This window comes from Piliocolobus tephrosceles, chromosome 12 (assembly GCF_002776525.5).
Source record: "Piliocolobus tephrosceles isolate RC106 chromosome 12, ASM277652v3, whole genome shotgun sequence".
NCBI classification, from domain to species: domain Eukaryota; kingdom Metazoa; phylum Chordata; class Mammalia; order Primates; family Cercopithecidae; genus Piliocolobus; species Piliocolobus tephrosceles.
Window position 1 is genome coordinate 104,530,503 of NC_045445.1, and position 19,274 is coordinate 104,549,776.

At 37.4% G+C, this 19,274-nt stretch overlaps 1 protein-coding gene across 1 annotated transcript in view; it reads right to left on the minus strand.

Annotated features, from left to right (window-relative positions):
* Nucleotides 1-19,274, minus strand: part of LOC111536409 (amine oxidase [flavin-containing] A) — an 88,426-nt gene that overhangs the window by 60,285 nt on the left and 8,867 nt on the right. The window contains exon 2 of the mRNA XM_023202808.1: nt 3,901-3,995. Within this exon, the coding sequence (XP_023058576.1) occupies nt 3,901-3,995 (95 nt within the window). The remainder of the gene's footprint in view (nt 1-3,900; nt 3,996-19,274) is intronic.

A 19,274-nucleotide genomic window follows, 5' to 3' on the forward strand; every position in this document is an offset into this window, starting at 1 on the left:
GTCCTCATATAATGTTTATTCTCTCTTTTAGTAACCATCAGTGCTGTCCTTCAAACCTTTTCTAATCTCCAACATCCATTTTAAGATGTAAAGAACAAAACTGGAATCAGTACTCCAATACATTTCTGGGCTTTAACAAAGACAGCAAGAGGACTCCTGGGAGTTTCCAAACATGATATCTTTAGAACACTGACACTATATTTAAAGCAAATAATCCTAAATGAAGCAGTAAAAAGAGTGAGGCATTTTGCAGAATGTTTCTTTACAAAGTAAAAACATTCTAAATGAGGTGCCTGAAGTTCAGCATGAAGACGCTAGAAGCAGTAACAATGTATTCTACTATGTTGCACCTCAGTCTTTGGGGTCTTGATTTAGATCTCACTACTCAGCCTTTGAAGAGGTCACAAACATGCAACAATATTGGCAAACAAATACACCAACCCTGTGGCAGCCCTGCAGGCATTTCAACTTTATTAATTTGACCTAATGCATCATGGATGAGTCACATTAGGAAAAACGGGGAAGTTTTGAACTAATGGAAGACCCATCTGAACAGTTTGCCAGGTAATACCAAATGTGACATTCTGGTACTCAGAGATCCACAGTAGCTTTTATGGCATCTCCTCCCAAAATTATCCTAATTGATTATGTTATTAGAAGCAATTTTTAAAAATATTTGCTTCAGTTTCTTATTAAATACAATTTTCATGCCTGTTTCTTTTAAAATTTTTAATTTTTTGAGTCAGGGTTTCCACTCCTGTCACCCAGACTGGAGTACAATGGTGCAATCTCGGCTCACTGCAACCTCTGCCTTTCGGGCTCAAGTGATTCTCCTACCTCAGCCTCCCGAGTAGCTGTGACTACAGGTGTACACCACTGCACCTAGCTACTTTTTGTATTTTTAGTAGAGATGGGGTTTCACCATGTTGCCCAGGCTGCTCTCAAACTCCCAAGCTCAAGTGATCCACCCGCCTCGGCCTCCCAGAGTGCTGGGATTACAGGCGTGAGCCACCATGCCCAGCCTTCATGCCTGTTTCTTAAAGCCCTCTTTTTCTCCTTCTCATCATTTGGAGTACAAATGCTAAGTCCTAATTTCCAAGCATTTCAGAGATTCCTTTCTCACATTCCTAAGGGGGGTGTAATATCATGCTGAATAGACAATAATGGTTCCTGAGTGGTGCTGACATATATAAATGACACAGCATGGCAAAGTAATTGGGGCCTATAACACAGATGGGGACAAGTATGTTGGAATTCTCATTTCCCTTATACAAAGAAACTTGTTCTTAACTGAAAATCCGTAACATGACTGATGTTCCTGTTTAATAACCAAAAGGTTTTAGAGATAAGAAAAATAGGGCTAAGGGACAACCTAATAACTATCTCCAAAATGAAGGAATATTTTTCAGAAAATGACAGAAGAATCATATCTAATAAAGGCATACAGGCAGAAGACGCAACTCTTTCGTTTGCACTGTAACAGCTGCCTTCAATTAGAATTTGAAGATGGAAGGGAGTTTCTCCAAGGACATTTAGATTGTATCTTATTAGTCAGATGAGAAAACTGAGATGTAAAGTGCTAATAGGACTTATCCAAGACATCATGTCAAGTCAGTACAGAGGCTAGAATCCCAGTCTCCTCACTCCCAGACCAATAGCTTCCCAGTGGACTACATCTAAGGGAGCACTCAGAAAATTTAATCTGGATTGGCATTAATTTAAGGCAAACAAGCAAACAAATGCCACAGAGTAGCACTTCTATAGTGTCCTCTGGAGATGCTGTCAAAATGCAGATCCAGATTCAGCAGTTCTGAGACGCAGCCTGAGATTCCACATTTCTATCAAAATCCCAGTTGATTCTGGGGCTACTGACCCACAGACGATACTTTGCATAGCAAGGCTGTACAGCACCCTTAGAGCTGAGCAAAGCAGAAATAGGCTTAGATACATCTCTGTATCTAAAAAGGTAGGAAGCAAATGACAGAAGGGTAGCATGGCACAATGTGGCTGAAACTGCTGCTATGAAATCCTAATTCAAATGTTGTCTGTTGGCTATTCCAATATCCATTGATACTTCCTCTCGCATGCCTGCTTCTATTATGCAGCCTACTATTGTGAAATACTTACTTTCCCAGGATCCCTGACAGCTGAGGGTAGCCATGTGACCCAACTCTAGCCAATGAGACTAAAGCAAATGTCTGCTGGGGTCTTTTGGCGAAGGAAAAGCTTTGTTGCAGACAAGGCTGGTGCCCCCCTTTCACTCTCCTTTCAGCCTTGAATGAGAACCTGATGCTTAGAATCTCAGCATCCATCTTGTTACCACAATACAATAAGCCTACATGCAAAGAATATCAGAGCAGGGCTGGGTGCAGTGACTCATGCCTGTTATCCCAGCACTTTGGGAGGCTTCAAGGTCAATGGATCGCCTGAGATCAGGAGTTTGCAACCAGCCTGGCCAACATGGTGAAACCCTGTCTCTACTAAAAATACAAAATTGGCTGGCGTGGTAGGGGGGGTGCCTGTAATCCCAGCTACTCTGGAGGCTGAGACAGGAGAATCACTTGAACCCGGGAGGTGGAGGTTGCAGTGAGCCGAGATTGCACCACTGCACTCCAGCCTGGGCAACAAGAGCGAAAAACTGTCTCAAAAAAAAAAAAAAAAAAAAACGAATATGAGAGCAGAAGAGCAAAAAGCGAGAGCCTGGACTATCTACCACCAGACTTCTGTGAAGTAATCAAATGTTTGCATTGCCTATGCCATTCTGTTATTAGTCTAACTGAAGCATCTTCTAGTTAGATAGATGCTTCCTCTCTTTCCAGTCACTTCAACAGTCTGGTTTTGTCTTTACTGTCAATCTCCAGTCTTTCACACTCTATTTGTGTACTCTAGCAAAGGGGCTCATTAATTAATGAACTTCTAACTATCAAATGCAAGGGGTTTTTTATTTTGTTTTGTTTTGCCTTTATACTGTGTCAGTTGACTGGTGAGCACCCCTTCCTCTTTCGTCCGCTGACTTACCTATTGCTGCTCTAGTCTGGTCCTCCTCTTCTGCCTCTACTACTTCTCTCTGGCTCTTCTCCCTTTCTCCCCCACTTTTATGTGCAAAAACTTCCATCTCTGCCCCTATTTCCTTCCCACTCTTCATTATCTCCCTACGTACTTTCACCCAGAGTCAACCACCTGCAACCATTCCCTTAATAGTAGTAAATAATAGCATGTATTTTTTCCAGAATGGTGATGTAAGCCCAAGTATTAAAAAAGCAGTGATGTAGCAATAACTGGGCTTCTTTCTTATGTCTAGCCAGACGTGACCTCAGGAGTACCTCTGGCAGCAGCATACTTCTTAGGGAACAAGGGCCAAGGGAAAAGTTATGCAAAAATATGCTACATTTGCTCCTGCTTACTGCAGCCACCACATTTCTTTTTTTGTTTGTTTTTTTGTTTTTTTTTTGCCATCACATTTCTATTAAGTTGTGTGTCATTGGATAAATAAGGAATCTAAGCGTGTGTGTGTGTGTGCGCGCGCGTGTGTCTCTGTGTGTGTGTGTGTGTGTGTGTATTGTGGGTGTATAGCCACTTCCAGTACAGCCAAACTATTACTCCATCTGAGATACTACACACTTCATTTACATCTGTAGTATGGAAATTATGACACTGTATTGAAGTTATTTGCTCATGTTTGTTTAATTCACTCCACTGAAAGTCAGAAGCTGTCAGTCTTTCGTGTGTACTTGTTAAAGAGAATTCACACTTATTTGATGGGCGTACTTTAGGACTATGGAGGACAAATGGTTTAACTGCATGAACTCTTGAGATCTCCTCTAGCCCTGTGGTTTCCAGTGGTGCCACTTGTAGTTTGAGTGAGATATTATATTACATGTAAGTATTAAAATCACTTACCCTCACGGTATATGTTCTTCCTCCAACCCTGTCCCGAGCTTCTAAAACCAAAACACTAACGCCATATTCAGTCAAGAGTTTGGCAGCAGATAGTCCTAAAGGAAAAACAAAAGAGAGCAACGTAACATTCAAATGCTTAAAATCCAAGATTTAACCAGGTCTACACATCAAATAAATGCAGGGTATCATATACAATCCAGTGATTTTGCTGTCTTTCTAATACATTCTGGCCACATTATGATTAAATGAGCCACCAATTTTATTATCTATCATAAGGGATTCAAAAATAACTAATTTAATCATCTTGCATTTCAGTTGGTCTACAGAAACAAAATGTAATGGTTTTAAAATATAAGTATCTTGTTTTCTGGTGATAATCATATATTTAGAGAATTTCTGAGCCTCTAAATCAATCCCTATGATTTCCCTCGTCCAGAAATCCTGATAGTATTAACAGAAGAGACTATTTTCTTCAAAACTTTCTCTAGCTACACCAGGTCTCAGTATAAGTATGCTTTGCTTTTCTCAACTTAAAAATCCTGTATAACCATGTCCTATGATTTATATTTTGATTACATGCTTGCTAGATCTTGTTTCCTTCACTAGTTTCTAAGTTACTATAAGGTAGAAACCATGCTTCATACTTTTTTCACTAGCTCAAACAAAGCTGAGAACACGTTTTCACCTGTAATTAAAAGCCTTCAGGAAACATAAAACATTTTTTAAATCCAACATAGTAATACCAGAAAAATTAAGAAAGTGTTGCAGATTAACATTATATCAAGGGTACATGCTACAAGCATGGTTTCTCACTGATGTTTACCTTGATCTGATCACCTGGCTGAGGTAGTGTTTGTCAAGTTTCTCCACTATAGTTATTCTTTTTCCCATCTTAACAGACTATACTCTGAAAGAAAGGCTATGCATAGCCCACACTTAAGGAGTGGAAAGTAAGTTCCAGCTTTTTGAGGGTGGAGTATCTACACAAATTATTTGGAATTCTGCACTGGAGATGTGTCTCTTCTCCTCACTTACTGATTTCTTCAATCATTTACTTATTAACATATCAATATGGACTCAGATATTTGTTTTATACTTTGGATTATAATCCAACACTATGTCATTTATTTCGTTGCTCAAATTCTTCCAGCTATGGTTATTGGGAGTTCTTTTAGTTGGCTGATATGCCCCTTTGACATGCCCCATCATTGTGTGTGTGTGTTTGAGCACTTCCTTCCTTTCTAGTACTACACAATGCTCCAGACTCATCAGACTCATCTTATCTTTCTTCTCTGCCATGGCCTTAGAATCAGGCATTTCTTCAGTGAGCTTTGGTACCTTTTACTGGAGAACAGTATTAGAAACCAAGATCTGGGTTCTAGGTGTGCTCATTGCTACTGGGATGTCATTGCTTCTAAGACCTCTCAGCTCACAGAGTAAAGAAATATATTGTGCATACACTTATTTTTAAATCTACATTCATTTTTGTACTTCAAATTCTTAATTCCTAGTTAACTTTATACTTCTCATAAACTTCTCATTTTTACAGAGACAAACATAATACAGGGAGAAAATGCTAGTTATATTACGGTAAGGGAAATAAGAATGGCACCAGAGACAAGATTAGTAAAGTGATACAAGTAATACCTAAATACATATACAAGTGGTTGAGGAGAGGAACTATTCTAACTGATTTTAAAACCCAGTGATTTGATAGTTCATTTCTAATGGTATATATCCTAAAGATAAAAAGAACTTCACATTTTTTTCAATAATAATTTAGCTAGTCCTAGTATTAGCATTGTTATCCCAAGGCTGTCACATTTGTAGTATGTGATAAAACAAGTGAGTAATCAGGCTTGTGTTGTTGAGAAGCAGGTTTTTTAGCATGGAGATAAAGAAACTCAGATGTAAAAATGATGAGATGAAGCAGTAACCCTGTAGTCCTAGATATAAATTGAAATTATAAGTATGATCTCTGGATATACTCTATCTTTAAAAAAAATTCCTTAGTTTTGTACAGTGAAAAGGTCTAGAAAAAGTAACCTACCCAGTAGCAATGAACACTCCCAACACCTAGAGTGTTGTTTCTAAAAAATCAAGCCTCACTACAATGAACTATGGCTTGTGACCTAGTGAGATCTGAGGCAGGAAATGTACAAGATGAGCCTGAACATTAAATCATGCCAGAAAGCAAGGAGCTGTCAGAGACTACTAGGATTATGTCAAAAAGACTCAGGAGCCTACCTATATAAACTCCTACTGGCCAAAGATGAAATAATTTGAGTGTCAAATAAAGATAACAACTACAATGGCTTAAATCCATGAGTTCATAATAATACTAAACAAACACAAAAACGCTCATTTTCCACCTTTGGAAAATGCTAAGGAACGAACTTATCATTAAGCAAAAGAAAAAATCTAGCATTCATCCTACCTTTCCTATTTGTGCTGAACCTCAAAACAACCAAATAGCTAATGAGGGGAAGTTTCTCTGTATAAAAGTATGCTAGTTAGTAAGTGAAGACAGAAATAATTCAAATGTCAGCATTTTGCAACCCCTAATGAGTTAATGGATCTAGCACAATGATCATCAAGTTGCTAACACACACAGAAAAACAGATGAGACAAATGTTATCTGCCTCTTGATGGAAGCACACACCATTACCTATGAAGTAGTTTTGCAACAATGAAGGAAAGGAGAGGGAATGGGAGGGGAGGGAGGAGAGAGGAGGAGAGCGGAGAAAAGGAAGGAACAAATTAAATTCTAATGTGATCACCCCTCTGTATCTGATACTTAGGGGACAGAGGTACCTGTTAATACTACTGGGATGAAATGAACAAAATCCAAATTGTAGGAAATTATACAGGACTACCCTATTTGCTTTTTATTCCCTACTCACGCTCTCCTTCCCCTTTATCCTTCACGGGCTTTTCCCACAATAAATCTCTTAGAAAGCTAGTTCTATCTTGATGCCTGCTCTCACAGAACCCAGTATTTTACTCATATACAAAATGGCATAGAATACACATAGCCAAATCAAGGATGAGTTTGGGTCTACAAGATCTAAAATATCTTAAAAGATATTAAGTCTAAACCATAATATCCAGCACTGCTATCTACTAATGTTTGTGTGCAATTTTGAGCCCTTCAAGTACACGACTCTTACATTGCTGATGCCCATTAAAGATTTAAGTATGTAATGAATTTTTGGAATCAGCTCACAAAGAAAGCCATCCCCGACAGTTAAATAAACTCAAACCAATGTCTGCCAATCTTGGCGCAATATGTTTTCTGGAACACACTCAAAGGCTTCTTGTACTGACTAATGTAAAAACAGGATGAAGGTGAGATGAAAAATATGTTTATGCATAAATCTTTCTCCTTATGTCTGATTATTTCTTTAGGGTTAAGTTCCAGAAGGGAGACTACTAAGTCAAAAGTGATGAACATTTTTAGGCTCAAAGTAATACTCCATATTTAAAAACAGAGAAACTCAGATGCAAAATTTTTATTTCTTCCCATTCCCTTTAATCAACCTAACTACAAACCAGTTAGGTAGATAAATATACCCAAGGGTCTGCTAGAATTGCTCTGGCAGCTCCTCTTCTAAGGAGGAGAAACTGGCTCTCCCCACACTGCCTAAGGGGATGGAGCGGTGGGGAACGTTGAACAACAGTGGTGGGGCCTGCAGCAGTTGTGCGCATAAAGGGACTGCTTGGTGGCATCCTACAGATCCATTTCATATGCCTTTCCTTCTTGCCTCTCACAACCATCCCTTGGAGTAGATTTCATTATCTCCATATTCCAAGTGCCTGATATGACCACAACAAAGTCTTCTGAAAAGCAAAGGATTTTACTTCTCATATCCTCACTTAGAGTCTTAATAAAATCGAATCTAGTATGCAACTCCAAACAAGTTTTATGCATGGGTTTCAGTGCCCATAATAAATAAACACTACTCAGGAAACTAAAAGGGGAGGGGGGAGCAGGGCTGTCAGAGCGAATACAATGACCACACCAGTGACAAAGGTCATTTTGCAGTTTGGCATTTAAGGATATAACTAAATAAAATTTAAAAGCTGGTGAAAGTAGTTGTTTCTACATGGCAGAAGAATGATTAGCCCTGTAACAAGCAAGGAGAGTTTAAACTCTTAGTAAGAAGTAAGAAATATGTTTAAAATATTTAAAAAGGATTTCAGAGAAATGGTTTCTAAAAGGTCTTAGAATTTGAAGGGTGAAGGTTTAAGTTATTTAGGAAAATCTACTATATTAAGCATATTTCTTCTAAGATGCTGAATAAATGTGTGCTAATGTTTCAGTTTGCGTGTTTACTGGGAAGAAGACCTTGTTAAGAAATTTCCATGATAACTTAAAGGTTAAAATATATACAATATGAAAATAAAAGTATGATGCTGTTAGGAAAGTATTTTTGAATGCTTAGTAAGTCAAAGTACACGCAAATACTTGGAGCTCAGAAATCTTTTGTAATGTAATAACTGTGGCTATCTGCTGATTTGAATGGCAAAACCTAAAGATTATTCCTACTTTAAGATCTAAATCTTAGATTACAATCAACTCTTTTTTGCACTTGTGTGTCACTCACTATGCATTCTACCTTCCCCTCAGCATTACAAAATTCAATGATCAGTTACAGAAAAAAAAATGTTATCTTAATTGTCAACCCTACAGATTAGTTTAAGGGCTTTTGACCTAATCTTTCGAAATATTTATTGAGCATTTTTTTGTAAATAGGATAAAATTGTTAGAAAAGATTCTTAAGTCTGAAGGCAAGTCACCAAATAAAACGTGGCTACTATAAAGATAGCTTTTGTAATCAAATATTTTTTCACATTTTATTATGAAAAGAGAAAAATCTCATCTTAAATCTTTTATTTCATCTTGTTCCAAAGTAATATAAATTACTAAGCAAAAATGAAGAGCATTATGCATTACAGCTCTCCCTTTCTTTCATTTTCCATCATTTAATGGCCACATAGAATCTAGTGATAAGAAGCCTGTTTCTCACCACTCCCCACCTGCATAAGGGAAGGGTTTGATACAAGTATGCCAGTAAATGATTAACAAGCAGTCCAGTAGTGGGAAGCGGGGACTGTTTCACAGCATTTAGATTTTCACAGCATTTAGATTTCCATGGTGTATATTCACCCTCATCATAGGTTTCAAACTACTAGTGTGATTTCAGGCTACTAACATTATTGTCCATTAAATCAGCAAGTGTTTACGATATTCATTGGGATGTAGGAGATGTGGGGCCACCTTGGTAAAAGACCATTGGACCAAACTCTCAAGTATCCTAGTGTCAAAAATGTGTGATTCTCTCACCCATGTTTTTGAGAGAAGAGGTCTAAGTGAACACTAAAAAATCTACCATCCCCTATACTCAGAGCTCTTCCTCTCCCAAACCATGGCAAACAGAGCTCATTAGGAAGAATAGAGCCCAAGACTCCTGAGTATCCTGTGGTTTTCTTTTTTTCTTTTTTCGAGATGGAGTCTCTCTCTGGTCGCCCAGGCTGGAGTGCAGTGCCGCCATCTCGGCTCACTGCAAGCTCCGCCTCCCAGGTTCACGTCATTCTCCTGCCTCAGCCTCCCGAGTAGCTGGGACTACAGGCGCCCACCACCACGCCCGGCTAATTTTTTGTATTTTTAGTAGAGACGGGGTTTCACCGTGTTAGCCAGGATAGTCTCCATCTCCTGACCTCGTGATCCGCCCGTCTCGGTCTCCCAAAGTGCTGGGATTACAGGCGTGAGCCACCACCACCAGCCTATCTTGTGGTTTTCTGTGAGAGTAGAGAGGTCAGAGAAACTATATTCACAAAGAGTTTGTTAAGGCCTTATTGTGTGAACAAGGAGATATGATAGATTTCAAAATGCAAAAACTTGAAAACAGGAAGATAGCAGATCATAGCACAAGCAGATCTTTAATTAGTTTGCATTAAGTATTCTAAATAGGGACGATGAGTTTAAAACAATACAATTCCTCTCCTAATTTCTCTCTCTTCAGTCATTTGCAAGTTACAGAAACCAAAATAAAATAGGTTAATGGATTTATCAGAGAGGTTAAAAAAAAAAGTTAGTCTGCTAAAAGCACACCTTGTTTGAAAGAGTTCAAGGCAATGTGGGTCCTGGTTATTAGATCAAGAGAGCCTGGGTGAGATGTTATATGCAGCCAGCAGTGGTGTTACCATGGCAACCTCAAACCAAGCTCCAAGTTCTTAAAGCAACTGCCCATAGAAACTGTGTTACCACCAATTCTGCAATGCTTCCAACGACCCAAAATGGCTGCTGTCCCCAGAGAATTGGTATAGGAGATGATTTTACCCACACAGCATGCCTTGGGAGTTAATTTATGCAATGAAGCCTTTGAGGAAATAATCCCTTTGCTTCCCAGGACATAAGTGTCAGGCATACTGTCACTTTGGAACCTAGCTTCCACATTTAGCCCTGCCTTCTCCACCTCTCCCTGGGTCACTTGCTTTACCTTATTTCTTCAAGAATATTCACATTATTCTATCACAGAAAAGTAAGAAATTCCTCAATTTGACTCATGCCACCCTTTCCAGTTCCTATGTGATTTCTGACTTTCTTTCTACAACACATGATCAGCTGTCTCCATTTCCTAACTTGAATAAACCTGGAAATGTAGTATACTCCTCATGGAAAATGCCCAGTGACCCTGCCGTCAATGCAGACAATCAATATATTCATTTGTCACACTCTGTCCCTGCTACCCTGATTTATTTTTCTTCTTAGTACACATTACTACCTGGCACTACACACACATACATACACACACACACACACATATACACACACACACAATTTTTTGTATGTTATTTAATTAAGCCCACATGAAAATAGGGTCTTTGCTCATTTTTGCTTATTGCTGTATCTCCAGAGCCTAGCATAGTACCTGGCATGCAGTAGACACTCAGGAAATATTTGTTGAAATAATTTATTAATGAATGAATAGAGTTTATAAAACTTCAGAGACTGCAATTCAAAAACACTCACAAATTCAATGGTATGTATGCCTACTGAAGGCATTCACAGTTTCAAAACAAACAAAACAAAACAAAAATCCCATAATGAATTGGCCAAACAAAACACTCCTGGGGCAGGCTCTGGATTGATTCTCCTAGTATTATGTGGACGAGCTCCTGCTATAGAGCTAGTGAAATTTGCAATCACATTTTGTTATTTACTGTGTGATAATCTTAAGAAGGTTTCTTCAACATGTTGCCACAGCTATAAAACAGAGATAATAATTGTTCTGCCTTGGTGGGTAATGTGAAGATTAAACAAAGTAACATGTATAATTACGCAGTCAAGTGACTGATGCCTGGTAAATGTACCACTGGTATGAGCTATCATCATCACCATTATCCTTAAGGTCACTGATGACCTCCTTTTTTCTAAGCCTCATGGTTTTGTCTCAATCCTTAAACTCCTTTATGCTATGGTTGGTATTGTTGATCATGTATCTCTCTAAATCAGCACTTCCCAAAGGGCGATCTGTGGAAAGTTAATTCTTTGAGGATGTACACAGAATTTGTCAACATTGTTCAGTAAGATAAACACATCAACACTGTTCAGTAAGATAAACACATTATCAAGTTCATTGTGTTCCAGATTACAATAAAGGTAAACAAAAGGTGCTATGGAGGTCCTTAAGCCAGCTTGCCTGGAGCGATTTAGGAGAGCTTCCAGAGCTTTTGGCATGATTGGCTTGAACACTATGCTTAATGGTGAAATAACAGTAGCATTAAAATCAGAAACAAGGTAGAAATGCCAGCATTACCAATTTTATTTAACATTATTGGGCAAGTACTAATCAATGCCATTAGATAAAGGTGAAGTGGGGTATAAAAGTTAGAGAAGAGAGAAAATTATCATAGTGGATGGATAGTGGAAACTTAGCCTGGAAAATTGATAAGAAGGAATGAATAAATGAATGAAAGAAAAACAAAAAGAAAATTCAAGGAAAAAGGTGTCTAGTTTAAAATTTTTTTTTTTTTTTTTTTTTTTGAGATGGGAGTTTTGCTCTTTCGCCTAGGCTAGAGTGCAGTGATGCGGTGTCAGCTCACTGCAATCTCTGCCTCCTGGGTTTAAGCACTTCTCCTGCCTTAGCCTCCCAAGCAGCTGGGATTACAGGTGCACACCACCATGCCTGCCTTATTTATTTATTTATTTATTTATTTATTTATTTATTTATTTATTTATTTATTTGTATTTTTAGTAGAGACGGGGTTTCACCATGTTGCCCAGGTTAGTCTTGAACTCCTGATCTCGTGATCCGCCCACCTCAGTCTCCCAAAGTGCTGGGATTACAGCTGTGAGCAACTGTGCCCAGCCAAAATTAATATTAAAAGATAAATATCCACCCTGTATACAATGAATTGGAATATGATGGGAAAAAATAAGCTCACTTCTTAGAGCAACATGAACTCAACAAGAGCTCTGAAAAATCTACCTGAAAAATACCTTCAAAATCACCAAAAGACACAATAGAAGATTTCAACAGAAAAAAATAGTTTTTATTTTTGGATAAAAGGAAACAGTATTATAAAGACCTTAATTCCTCCAAATAAATTTACAAATGTAATGAAATCTCAATTAAAATATTAGTAACTTTTTCTTTATATATTTATTTCTAGACCTGTCCAGGTGAAAAATCACATGGAAAAATAGCATGGCCAGCTTGCCAGGAAATTCCTGAAAAAGCATTATAACTAGCTCAACTTTTCATTAAAATGTATGGCAAAGCTACAGTAAAAAGAGTTGTGCTGGTACAAGATTAGAGAGACAGAGAAATAAGAGCATATGGTCTAGAAATAGCCTAAATTATACAAATCAGTAGGTAAATCCTGGTTTAGTCAATACATTGTGTTGAGACATCTGATTTGGGGAAATTAAAAAAGTAAAGCAGAATCTCCCTCTAACTCTTTACTCAGAATAAACTCAGAAGAAAGATTTAAATGCATAACATAAAAACCTGAAAAAACTAGAATAAAGTAGGGCAGATTTTTCTAAAATAATATTCTTGGAATAAAGAATGCTTTCTGTGCAAGACACAAAGCCAGACGCCATAAAAAGAAAATATTTGCAACATTCAACAAAGAATCCATTTCTTCAAAATATAAAAAGTTCTCACAAATCAATAAGAAAAATGACCAGACATGCTTTTAAAATAAGTAAAAAGAAAAACGAAATTTGTGAACATAAACTTTTACAGAAGAAATGTAAATGCCTTTCAATGAAAAGGTGTTCAATCTCACTCATAACTGGAGAAACATAAAAATAAAGTACCATTTTGGCTTATTGGGTTGAAGAATGAAAATAGTTAAAACACAGTATTGACATGGATGCAGAAAAACAGACTCTGTCTTACACTGTTGGTGGTAAAGTGATTCAACCTTGTTGTCATTAGCTATCAAAACCTATAAATGGACCTCCCTTTGATCCAGCAATTACAACCCTAGTAAGCTCTCTTACATAAACTTACCCATGTGCTCCAAGAGCTACATACAAGGATGTGGTAGAGGCATTCTTTGAAATACTATACAGCTATTAAAATGAATGAAAGTTCTTTGAAATAAATAAGGTGAAATAAGCAAAGTTGAGATTCCCTATATATAGTATAGGCCCATTGTAGAATAACAAAAAATGTATATACTTCATATTTGCACAGTAAATATCTGAAAGGATACACAATAAACTATCATAGCAGTTATTTTGGGGGTATAGTGCTTGGGGTTGAAGTGGAATAAAGAGTCATCTTTCAATATACACTCACTTGAATGTACTGCATCCTGTAGAGCATCACTGTGTTTGCAAAGAGAAAACTAGCACACACAAACATTAAGAATTTTTTTCTACCTCAAATTATTTTTCCCCTTAAAGTGTTTCAAATACAGCCTACAGATATATGAAATGTGGGCTGTCTTCATGAGAAGCATCTAAGGCATGGATAACAATGGAATATTTCTGCAAGTACGTATACTTACCCCTTCACAAGTATCATAAACCTAGCTAAATTCATTCCTTCATCTATTCACCCATAAAATAATATTGCACTCTTACTGAGTCCCGGGCATCATCCTAGGTGCTGTGATATAGGTGAATATAACTAAGTCCTCATGAAGCTTACATTTTTATGGGGAAAAAAAACAAATAAAGGAATAAATATTAATATTAAGTGATTATGAACTATTAAGGAAACATTAAGTGCTATGAAGATAAACAAAGCAAAGTAAGGGGAGAGTAAGCCATGGAGGTGGGGAGTGCTCTTTTACACAGGGTCATCAGTGAATGCATCTGAGAGGTGACATTAAAGCAGAGATCTTAATGAAGTAAGGAAGTGAGCCATGCAAGTATCTGGGGAAGATAGGAAAAAGGCTGATGTGCTCAAAGAACAATAAGGCTGGCACAGACAAAGGGAAATTCGTGAGGAGATGAGACTGGAAAAGGAAGAAGAGACTAAGTGACAGAGTGTCTTGTAGACCACAGCAAGACTCTAGGTTTTGGTCTAAGTATGATAGGGGCTACTGGAGGCTTATAAGTAGGGGAGTGATTCATCTTATTTTAACTTATTAAAAGATCATCCTGGTTTCTGTGAGGAAAGCAGACTGTAGTGGGGCAAAAGAGGAAGGAAGTACAGAGACTAGTAAAGAGGCAGATATCTCTGGCCAAGAGATCATGGTGGCTTGGACAAAGGCAAAAGACCACAATGGCTTGGGTGGGGATAACTGTGGTTGCAGTTGTTGTGGGAAGCCGTGAGATACGGAACGTATTTTGAGGCTACAGCCAATAGGATTTGCTGCTGGAATGGATGTGGTGTATGACAAAAAGAGAGGAACCAAGAATGGATCCAAGCTTTTTAACCTGAGCAACTGGTTAAATGGTGGTACCATTTATTAAGTTGGAAACAGCCAGGGGAAGAAGAGTTATGGGGAAATACCAAGTGTCTTGTTTTAGATGCATTAATCTTGAGATGTATAAATGAGCTAAATGTGTGTTATGAAAAAATAGAAATGTGTTATAAATCTTTGCATCCCTAGGATGGAGCCTGCACATTGCGGTGCCCAGATGCTTGTTGGAATGAATAGAAGAACCATATACTAAGAAAACAATTTCATGCTTATGTGGATGAGGGCAACAGGGAAGTTTCTAATGCTACTTAGATTATATTTATTTCAAGCAATTAAGAAACATTGACAAGGATAGGGTGCCATGTCATTTTAATGCCTAAGTCAGCCAGCAGATTCTAAATACCGCTAGCACATTTTCTGATCTTTGAACCAGCATTGTGCTCTTTGGCAGAAGACAACAGAGAATGTCAATGTACATGCAAACTTGCCTTTGATATATAAAACCATTCCTATCTATCTATCTATCTATCTATCTATCTATCTAATCTATACCTATGCCCATCTGCATTTTGTACTTCCTTTCAGATACATAATTCTCTGCTTTTGGAAAGGCTAAATCTTCTAATCCCTTTGATAGGCTAAAAAAGATAGGGCTGTCTCAAGTAATAAACAGATGAAAGCTAACAATTAACTTCAATTTGCCCTGAATTCAATAGACTGGTTGTCTAGACAGTCCTAATTTATTTGATTATTGTTCAGCATTCATCTTCACTTTAGATAAAAGGATCTCACTCAAGTTAGGGAATGCAATTACCCCTTCATTTGTTATTTGCCCTATTCTTTCACTGAACCTTAAAATACACCAGGGCCACTCCATATTGCTGTCCTTGGACTCTGCACACTAGGATGGGCTGTAGTTCCCTAAATGTTTTATGGAACATGAGTCCTCAAGAAAGATGCTCTGGGGAGAAGTATCAATGTTCATGGAAGTTGGGACACCACATACTGTTTCTCCTTCTGGGAAATGCCTGGTGCACGCTGGCATATGGTCCTGAGAAGTCCTGCAGCAAAAAGACCCATTTAACTCAGCATTTATCCACCCTCTGCTTTTTAAAAAAATGTACACCTGAAAACACACTTTAGGAAAGCTTGTTTAATCTCTTATAAGATTGATTGCTCAAATAGCATAATAAACTCCCAAAGGCAAGGTCCTAGGTGAACAATGCCTAGAGCACAAGCTGAGCGTGTTGGGGCAAGGTTTTAGTGTAGCTATGGTGTACACTCTGATGCCTGCCTAGTTCTTTCTCTTTATTCCTGAAAGTGACATCTTTCTTCAACTTTGATATTCATCATCACCTAGGAATTGTACAGAGTACACTGCATGATATATTAAGTTAATTATTACTCAGTGAAGTGGTCTCTGGCCAACAGAATTCTTACATAACTGCACATTTGGACTCTTGGACTGAACACTCCAAGGACAATAAAAAATATAGCCAAATATCAACTCATATTGCCTCATTTTTGAGGCAATCAGATTTCATCAGATTTTCGAAGAAGCATTTCATTTTTGAGGCAATATGCCCAAAGCAGAAAAGCAGAGAGGAAATCCCACAAATTTTACCCAAGGCATATAGTGATGCACAATTGACAAATATTTACTGAATGAATGAACAGACATATACAAGCAAGAAAATGGTCTTCAACTTAGGCCACAGCTCCAAGCTAACTCATTTAATCTGGAAATGGTCACCTTAAAGGTCATCTTCATTACATTTCAGAATTTATCCAAAATCTATGACACTTCTGTCGAGTATTACTTCCTCCATGAAATCCTTTCCTTGTCACTTTCTCCAGGTGGAATTAACTCCTCCCTTCTCTGTGCTGACAGTGGACCTCTGAACCAATTTCAGGTATGAAGAGCATTTCAGGCTCATTGCTGTAACCCCTGTGACACAGAGGTTACATAGAGTCTATTCCTCACACAAGTCACTGAATAGACGATGGGCTAATGATACTTTAAATAAACAATCTTTGAAAACTACCAAAATAAATCATCTTAACCACCACAGCCTTCCATTTCCTTCACCTATGTTTTCTCCCAAATTCTTTCTTTTCAAAACATGTCAAGTTCACTTCTCTAGTTATCATGGACCTAATATAGCAAATGTAGGTGCCTTCGTTTCCAGCCTGAATGTTTTGACTCTTCATCATGGTCTATTTAAAATTTCATTACTAGTAACTGTCTAATGATGTAATGAATCCTCTGAAATATTTTTCACCACTTTCATGAAGCCTCAGTATCAGCTAAAAATAATTACACTACTAGGACAGTGACACAGAAGAGGTTTCCAGAACACTGGCCTGGTGCAGGGGAGAAAAACATCTATGTGTAAAAATATGCTTTTTTGTGTGAAAAGGTCCAATAGCTTTCATCAGATTTTCCAAGAGACATTTGGTCCAAAAGGTCAAGAATCACTGATCTAAACTATCCCAACAATCTCTACATATCCTAAATGCACTAGGAATGGACTTTCCAAAAAGGAAATAGATTTGTCATATGAAAGTCATTTTACCTAATAGGGTGCCCCATATTTTTAAATTTAAATGTTCAGAACGCAATAACATTCCCTGTGATATCTTATATAAATTTCTGTCAAGCAGTAGTCACTATGCTTTAGAGCATCAACCTTCAAAGTAAAACAATAGTAAGGTTTACTGCAGATCTATGGATAAGCTGACAAAGCAAGTCCAGTGAGGTGAGGTACAGAAAGAGCACTGTCCTGGAAGTCAGTATTTTATGCATCCAAGGACAAGTTATATAGCTAAGAATTTTGCGGCATTTGGTAATTCCCTTGACCCCTCTGAGCCTCTGTTTCAGTCCCTTTGGGCTCTTATAGGTCACTATTCTATAACCCTTGGACATGGTTAACATATAATTACTTCAACTCTTAAAGTTTGTCATCTGTTTTTTATGTTCTTAAGACTTTTATCTGATCAATCAATTAAATATTGTTAATGAGTGTGCTTTGTTTACTTTGGCCTAGCAACAACTAGAAAAGGGTTTTTCAAGAAATCTCAGAGAAGCCATGGGGAAAGTGTGAACGAGCACCTGTGGAGAGACCCAGGCCCTGATTTAAGTTTGTGAAGAATGTCAGTATGAGAGATAATGCAAACTCTTCCCAGAATAAAGCATAGAAGAAAAAAACGTTGAGGACGGTCCAAGGAAGAAAACTAAAGAGACGGAGCTTCATGAAATCGACTAATTACTAAAAATCCATACCAGAAGATATATCACATATAACTTAATCCAACTTCTTGGATGACAAAACCACAGTTCAAAGACTTTAAATTTCCCTAATACACAATGATAGATGGCAACATAACAAGAAATAGATTGTTTGAAGGAAAATACAAATTGCTGGTAAAAACATAAAATATCTGTCATGATAAAGGAGGAGAAACAGTCCCAACAATCAATTTGTCTCAAATGCTCACAACATTTAGAAAACATTTTGATTCAATTTTTGAAGTTCTAATTACTCAAAATTAAAATAAAAAAAAACACCTATCATTATGAAATCTATACATCTCATACATACAAGTATATTCCTTAACAACTATTTATCAGGTGTCTACACTTTCTAAATCACAGGGCTGGGCACCCTGTATGTAATATAAAACTAGAATATAACCTTAGTCTTTCTGAGTACACTTGAATGCAAATACTGCAAGATTTTTCATAGGTTAAAATATTTCTATGCCACAACTACACAAAGATTGTGACCCAATATTCACCAATAATGGTGTTCCATGTTTCTTTTTCTCCATTATTGGTCTCTGTAATGTATGCAATTATGCTATACCTAGATCTATTGTTAAATACATGTTTCACAATAGCTGAGGATTATGTAACAATTCAAATCAATTAGTATTGACTAAATGCTAAAATTTCCCATTAAATGCCAGATAAATCCAAAAGCTCCCTCAACCATGAAGATTTCAAAAAAAAAAAAAAAATCAGAACACAAATAAATGTAATTCTTGTGTTATTTGTTCAGTATTTAAAAAGTTTATGAAGTAAAATCATCCTAAAAATAAAATATATGGGGAAAGGATTCCCTATTTAATAAATGGTGCTGGGAAAATTGGCTAGCCATAAGTAGAAAGCTGAAACTGGATCCTTTCCTTACTCCTTATACGAAGATTAATTCAAGATGGATTAGAGACTTAAATGTTAGACCTAATACCATAAAAACCCTAGAAGAAAATCTAGGTAATACCATTCAGGACATAGGCATGGGCAAGGACTTCATGTCTAAAACACCAAAAGCAACGGCAGCAAAAGCCAAAATTGACAAATGGGATCTAATTAAACTAAAGAGCTTCTGCACAGCAAAAGAAACTACCATCAGAGTGAACAGGCAACCTACAGAATGGGAGAAAATTTTTGCAATCTACTCATCTGACAAAGGGCTAAT